Raw genomic sequence first — 7,500 nt, forward strand, 5'->3', positions numbered from 1 at the left:
CGTTTGTAGTGCTGACTGTCGATCAAATTGTTGGGCGTGATGATGGCCCGCTTTGACCACAGAGACAGGATAGTCACGTTTTTTGAAGAACTGGCACATCTCTTCTGATTTGCTGGAAAAATCAGAGTCATCACTACATAGACGTCAAAGTCTAAGAAACTGAGAATAAGGAATGGAGTTACATTATCAACTCTGTTGATAAAACCAAATTTTTGTATACTACTTCCCCACCGACGCAACACCACAGTTTCTTTAGAAACTACCTCCTTCATTTTTAATTAGTAAGGCTTTTGCTCTTGTTCTAAACTGGACAGAGAGGGTGTAAAGATTATCAGTCATACAGGAAATGTTGTGAGAGATTACTGTGCATGTAGTTGTGGTTTAAAATTGTTGGTTATTGTTTGAAAGGCTTGTTTGTTTACTGCTGTCAGCTCAGAGGTGTTTGATTACTGCAAACTGCACCTGTACACTGATGACTATTAATTTTGCACTTTATGCAGAAGCATAATGATTTCCATATAAACTATATTTCTTCCTGCGGTTAGAAACAGGAGCTCCACTTTTAGGCTTGGCTAAATCTACATGTATATACTAGCAGTTTTCATGTAAGTTTCAAATCATTCATAGCATGCAGCATCATGCATATAACAACTTTTCAACATGATGAAATTTCTTCTGAAGTGTGTTTAATTAGTTGCTTATGACAAACTGTAAGTCATACAAAAAGAGTTGTGGCTCTAGCTGTTATCATTCCTACTGCTGTTTGAATTTTCTGTGTGAAAAATCTATATATTATTTTTCATGCAGATTTTTAATTTCCTTGCTTACTTTGTGTAATAAATAAATAAGAATTTAATAATACAAAAGTTTTCTAAAAAAATTAATTACTGTGCACTGTACATACAATGACAGTGGAAACTAAAACAGAAAACAGCATCAGGTAACCATGACAGGTGAAATTATTACAGTACCTACCCAGAAGCCAGTATCTTGCCATTTGGTGACATAGCAACACCATAGACAGGCCCTTGGTGACCACTTAATGAACATCGCTTACGGATGTGACAATCTTCTGAAAATGCTTTTTAGGAAACAAAAAAAAAAATTTAATGAAGATGTCTCCAATGATGATAAAATTGTTTATACATGTAGCGGAGAAACCTCGTTCCCAAGGTCACCCTAGGAACGAGGTTTGTGCAGAGGCCCATGGGTAAGAAAATATGGTAACCCATCTGTGCGAGAAAATTTGGTTTTTGTCACCATATGGCCATATATCCACCCTTCCATGTATGCCAATGTGATGGGTAGGGTCGTACATTTGATTGGCTATTGGCTATGGTTTTCTGTGCTAAATCCATTGTTAGTACGTACTCACTCAGTGATCTTGGTGTTTCAAGCAATCTGACTGGTTTGCTATCTCGGAGTAATTGAGCATTATTCAATTTGTAGGGGGTAAAATAATGAATGACCCAAACAAAACAAAGTGGCCAGCATAAACTTGTCAGCATTTCTGAATTGGAAATATTGAGAATACAAGATGATGCCGTGCTACAGAATACAAAAAGGGCCACAACATATTTGGCCTGAAAGTTTTCAAAGGTAAGAGAAGAGTTCATACTTTTGCCAACCAGTGTTAAACAATCTTCACGCCAAAAATTTGTTTCACTCAAGAGTAATTTTATTTTGTAGAGCTGGTCGCCTAGCAAAACGAATTTGTCAACCCATTTTACTGAGACGACAAGACAGTTTGGGCAAAATGAGTTTCTTGAACAGGGCTACAATACTGAACCCATCACTGGACAATAAACCAAGAATGCAACTATATAAGACAAGCTTAAAATGTATTAGAGTGGGAAAGGTGGGGAAAAGCTTAATTAAGTCTCCTCTCCGGATCTTAGGAAAGATGAGACACAACATCCGCACGCCTGACTATAAGAGACATCTGATATCTCTTTCCCTAGTTAATTAACCATCATTCATTTCTCAATCAAAACACATTACTGAGCCAACACGACAGTTTGGGCAAAATGAATTTATTGAAAAGTGCTACAATAGTAAACTGATTACTGGACAATAAACCAAGAATGCCAAAATGCCCAAACTGGAGAAAAAAAAGATGAGTGGGTTGAGTGAGAAGGATAATAAAATAAGCTAAAATTCTAAGCCAAAAGATTTGACCAGTTGATAAGAATTACCGCAGAAACATAGACTGTAACTTGGCTGTCAATATAGTGTGACAAGCACACAGTTTCTGCTGCTGAGATAATCCTTAACAAACAAGATAAGCGTCGCTTTGCTAATCTCCCTGCAGTTTGATAATTTCAGAGGGAATAGGTATGACAATCAAAGGCACAAGTAGCCCACCTCTTCGAAAACTGTGCGAGGAAAAACGAGAAGGATCTAAGTGAAGTCGAGACACGACCCGCGAATGAATTACCCACAAAATTGCTTGTAAGTAATGGGCTCCAAACCCAACCCCGATAAAAAAGTAAAAAGAGAAGCTGACCTTGGACCGGGATTGAGAGATAAATGGCAACGGAGCACCAAGATCGGCCAATGACAAGGACCAGGAATCGAGGGAATGGGCAAAACAAGGGCGCGTTGGTGACACTGAATAGTCTTAGAAGCTAAAACATGAATGTTAGTGCCTGAGGGAGTGAATACAATGAGAAAAAGAGCCCTCTTGGTCCCATGCAAAGGAATTGAAAAATTAAAAAGGTCAGAAGCGCCATGCAAAATTGAAGGTGTAATAGCGGATTTACGAGAAACAGCTTGGCCTAAAAAACATTTGGCACCTCGTAACGAAATCTGGAAACAATAATCAGAACTCCAAGTGAGTTCATAGCCAGCGAGCGATGAGCTGCTAAATAAATATGATTTAAAATAGTGCTGTAGGCACGTTTCTGAGAACTAAACATGCCCTATACAGAATAGAACACTAATAGTGGAGTGCGTGCACGCGGAGCACCATTGTTAAGAAAAAAAGGTATCCCATCGATGCGAGAAATCTTGGTTTTATAACCATGACGTCATTGTCCGTCCGTCCGTCCACCCTTCCATGTATGCCAATGTGACCAGTATCATGCTAGTTTACAGCATACATCTTTGATATTGGACATCCATCTTTTGATTAATTGACACCTGTCAGAACAAGGTATCCGCTGACCAGTATCACATGACCATATCGCGGGCTCAAGCTTAAGCTCATCGAGGTCAGCTGTTTTTTTTTTTTTGAAGTTGACTGCTGACCAGGTACTGGTTTTTGATGGGATTGCAGGCTCAACCTAGGTAAACTCACCTGAACATAAGCAAGGCTTCATTTTTCCCGCGCTTTCTGTGGCTCGACGCGGCTACACGGCCATACTATATATTAACGAAAATTCTTCAAAAGTCAAACGTGTTTTGTTTTCAGCTGGAAAACGTTTTGGAAGATGTTTTCTATTTGCATTTTTCGCTGGTTTCAATCCAGTTTGACATAATTGACAAAACGCACCAACCCATCCCCCAGCAGCTCCTTCAGAATACAAGAATATTCTGCCGCCATTGTGAATTTGCGGGAAAACAGAGTACTTATGTCAAGAATTTTTATTGGTTAATCGGAGATCCAATCAAACAATCGGTTATATGGCTATGATAGCTAAAGGAAGTCATTTTGTTTAGTTCTATTAACTTGTGCTTGAAACTCAGAGACGAAGAAGTGCATTACTGAAACAATGAAACGAGTTCGAAAAAATCGATTTTTTTTAAACTTGGGGATGCAATTTGAGTATAGAATGGAGAAACGTCTGTGAAAGGTTCAGAGTCGTTTTTATCCGGGAGATTTAATGACCCGTACGGGAGACCGGGAGATTCGTTCCGTATCCGGGAGACTCCCGGATAATCCGGGAGAGTTGGCACGTATGTTCACTGGCTATTGACAGTTTACTCTGAAATGGCTTTTTTACCTTTTCAATTTGCTCACTGAGGTTGTGCTTCAAATGCTTGTTTTCTTTTAAAACTCATTCGGTTCAAGAAAAAATTATTGCCAAACTGGTGAATTGCAAAGTAAATTTCACTGGAAAAACAGATGTTGCACTCATCGCTTCGTGATTCATGCAATATTGGTTTTTAGCGCAAAATTTACCGTGGAAGTCATTAGTTAGGCAATGAATTTTTCTACAGAAGAAAGCAAAGAAAATTATTTAATTATTAAAGCAGCAACCGGAAACATTTTCACAAACCGTACAGGCAGAAAGAATAAATGACCAGGGAGCTCCGCTTTTAGGCTTGGCTTAATCTATAATTTATATTAATTAGACTGTACACTAATGGGAAAGGGCTGGAGAGCCCTCAGTTCACTGAATGTTGCAGATGTATGTTCTTCTGTGTGGACAGGGCATGAGCGGGGGTGGCGAATGGTACCTCGAAAAACGTGGGTCTCGGAAAATTTTAGCCGCATCTCTAAAATCTCGAAAGGGTTTTTGATAAGTCTCGAAGTTTCGTTTTTGCATGGTTTGTTTTTACCCTTTTTGAATCTCCAAACTTTTTACCAACTGAAGGAGTCTCGGGCGCGGATTTTTAACTAGGACCTCGGTGTCTCGGTGAGTCTCGGATTTTACCATTCACCACCCACTAGACAAACATCTGGCTGGAGATGTTGGCCGGATTTCCGAAGAAGGTCTACAAAGAAGGCAAAACAAAACAAAAAATATGCATATGATGATAGTGTCATGCAACATCAAAGGAAAAACATGCAGTGTCAACATCTTGGGAACGAGTTGTCTAATCAGAGTCCCTGCAAAAGTGATAAAAACTATCACACGCCGAAGGATCTGATTGCCAGCGACTGAGGAAGTCCACAAACTGATTGTGTTTGGCAGGAACATGTAGTACACACACCTCGAAATCGAAAAGAGCAGCGGTGAACCAAAGTTGCCAAAGATAGCCCTGCATGAAAGGATCCTTGGAAGTTGTAGAATTGATGACCGCAACTGTGGTGGAGTTATCGCAAGCGACAATAAATTTGTGACCCTGTAACTGAGAAGCCCAATGCTTGAGAGCAACGATAATCGAAAAAAGTTCCAGTGCACTGATATGAGAAGTGGGAAAGGTTTAAATTCTAGATATGGCGGGAATGGGAAGCTAGAAAAGGTGTTTTTTTTAATGAAAGTGTCTCAACAATTTTGCAACTTGTTGTCTGAGTTGGTTGTCACTGTATTGCCATACTGTCACTCTGGTTATTGGTACAGGAAGGCGTTTTAATATGGTGTTGCGAAAAAAAAAGGTTTAAATCTCTGATCTGCTGTGAATGGAAAATGGCCAGCGATAAACTGGATTTTGGCGGGGTTTTGGTATGACGCAATTTGAAGCCATTTCAGTGCTTTCTGTGAGTCAAGTCTAAAATACACATAATTTGGTAGATGAAAAGGTGTGATTTCCATCCTTTCGCTTTTTGCAGTATGCCTCCTTATGCGTCTTTTTTTGTGCTATTTAATAATTATGACTTTCCTTGCATGCAAAGTTGGCGACCAAAATTTATGATCTTGTGACCAAACTTTCCCCATTAGTCGCCAGCTGGCACCTGAGCAAAAAAGTTAATTTCAAGCCCTGTATAAAATTGCTTCCTTTAAGAATTATGGATTCCTAGCTAAAATAGGCAAACAAACACGTCGCGACGCTGTGGTTTTTCGCATTGTTGTTTTTTGTGAACTGTTGACTTGCTGTTTAACTAAAACGACTAACTGCAGAGAGCTCAAATAATAAGATATAAGGGCAGAGACAGATGTTTGAGTATTTTTCACTAAAATATTTCCTCCCTTTTAAGAACTTTCGTTTCATTTTCAACAAAACAAAGAATTAATTAATACGTAGAACGTTTTTCTCCTGTTTGTAAGAATTTTTTAAACATCATTGCTTACTTTTTATATTTATTGCACCAAGAGATATTTGAAGTTCTGTTTTATTGTTAATCTATCATTTTTCTCTGAGCTTTGTGAACGGATCGCTTTTTTCAGTTATAAGTTAATTTCAACTGTGATAGTGCAACGTAGAGCGCGTAGAAAGAATTTTGCACACCAGTTTGCCTGGGTTCATTTTCAGAAAAAAATAGCAGAAAAAATAAATATGTTATTGACCAGCTTACATGTAGGTCGGTCCGTATAGGAAAAAACTATGCCCTTGACCTTGAGTATGTCCCTCGGCCTGCTGCCTCGGGCACAGTTTTTCCCTATTATGGACCTCCCAGCCGGTGAATACACATGTATTGTATCCAATCAGCCACTGATCCTTAAAAATCAGTCATTGATCCTGGTAACCCAAATTCCCTCGTGTATGTTTGTGACAAGCTTAATTAATGCCCTGGCCTGAGCAAAGGAACCAAGAGTAGTTTTGCATAATTTCTTGGCACGTTCAAAACTTGTTGTAATGCTCTTCTTTCTCTAAACAATCCAAATACACTGTAAAAGATTAATAAAAACTTTCGTCCATCTGTAAACAACCATGCATCAAACCCAGGCTCTCTCTGTTCTCAGATGAAAAGAGAGAGAGCCTGGGATCAAGGTTGTTTACAAGAGACGCGCACGCGTAAAATCATTGAAGCGCTAGAAATCCGCAAGCATGAGAACCTCATGAATGGTTGCAATGGAAGGGCTCTAAATCTAGATTAACACCATCAAATTAATGAGCCTTGACTTTCCACCATTGTACTAAGTTTTTTTACATAAAGCAATCTTGTACTCATAATCTTCATTCACTGACGAAGCTCTAAATGGCGAAACGTTTGAAGTATAAAACCGATTAGAAACACATATGCCTCAAGAAGTTATTTCCTTATTACATTATCTATCGAGGCATGGCTTCTTCTCATCATATAAATATATATATATATATATAGTAAGAGAAAGTGAACTAGTTTTCGTTCATATATGCGATCTACAGATCTGTTTCGTGGGAGTGTATCCCACTCGTCAGGACCTATATATAGACGTATCGGTAACAGCAGGACATTTCAAAACAAAAGTAACCCGTACCGAAACTAGCCTAAGTGCACACAGTTTGTCAAATGCTAATAGAAATATCGCGCCATGAAACTGTAAAGTCCAAAACCCTTAGCTACATGTATGAGTATACTTAACGACATCTCATATGGAATTTTGCCCCGCCATACGAAATGTCGTACGAAATTTTGCTCTGCCAAACGAAATATCGCACGAAATTTCACTCCCCCACACGAAATGTTGCCAAAATTTCACTTCCCTGGATGAAATTTCGAACGCAATGCCATGCGAAATTTGCGTGTCTGCACGAAATTGCGATAATGTCAGAACAATAGTTGCATTGACGTTTCATCGAAATATCACCTAAAGTTCGCCTCCTTTGAAATATCACACAATTTCTTTCACTCTCGATACTTTTGCACAGTACTGTATTGTGTTATAGAAACTTTGCCACCAGTTGTAAATCTTCCAAAGAATAATTTAAGCCCAAAGGACCCCCGGGGGGGGGGGGGGTATGTTTTTCAGG

The 7,500-nt window shown here is 39.0% G+C and overlaps 1 protein-coding gene and 1 pseudogene across 4 annotated transcripts in view; both read right to left on the reverse strand.

The window, feature by feature from the left end:
* LOC137968946 (WD repeat, SAM and U-box domain-containing protein 1-like) overlaps positions 1 to 7,500 on the reverse strand; it is a 74,585-nt gene that overhangs the window by 55,555 nt on the left and 11,530 nt on the right. For all 4 annotated transcript variants that reach the window (XM_068815422.1, XM_068815421.1, XM_068815423.1 and 1 more), the window contains exon 3: positions 976 to 1,081. In XM_068815422.1, coding sequence (XP_068671523.1) covers positions 976 to 1,081 — 106 coding nt within the window. The remainder of the gene's footprint in view (positions 1 to 975; positions 1,082 to 7,500) is intronic.
* Positions 2,192 to 3,174, reverse strand: LOC137967489 (uncharacterized; annotated as a pseudogene).

Source organism: Montipora foliosa, chromosome 8 (assembly GCF_036669935.1).
Source record: "Montipora foliosa isolate CH-2021 chromosome 8, ASM3666993v2, whole genome shotgun sequence".
NCBI classification, from domain to species: Eukaryota; Metazoa; Cnidaria; class Anthozoa; order Scleractinia; family Acroporidae; genus Montipora; species Montipora foliosa.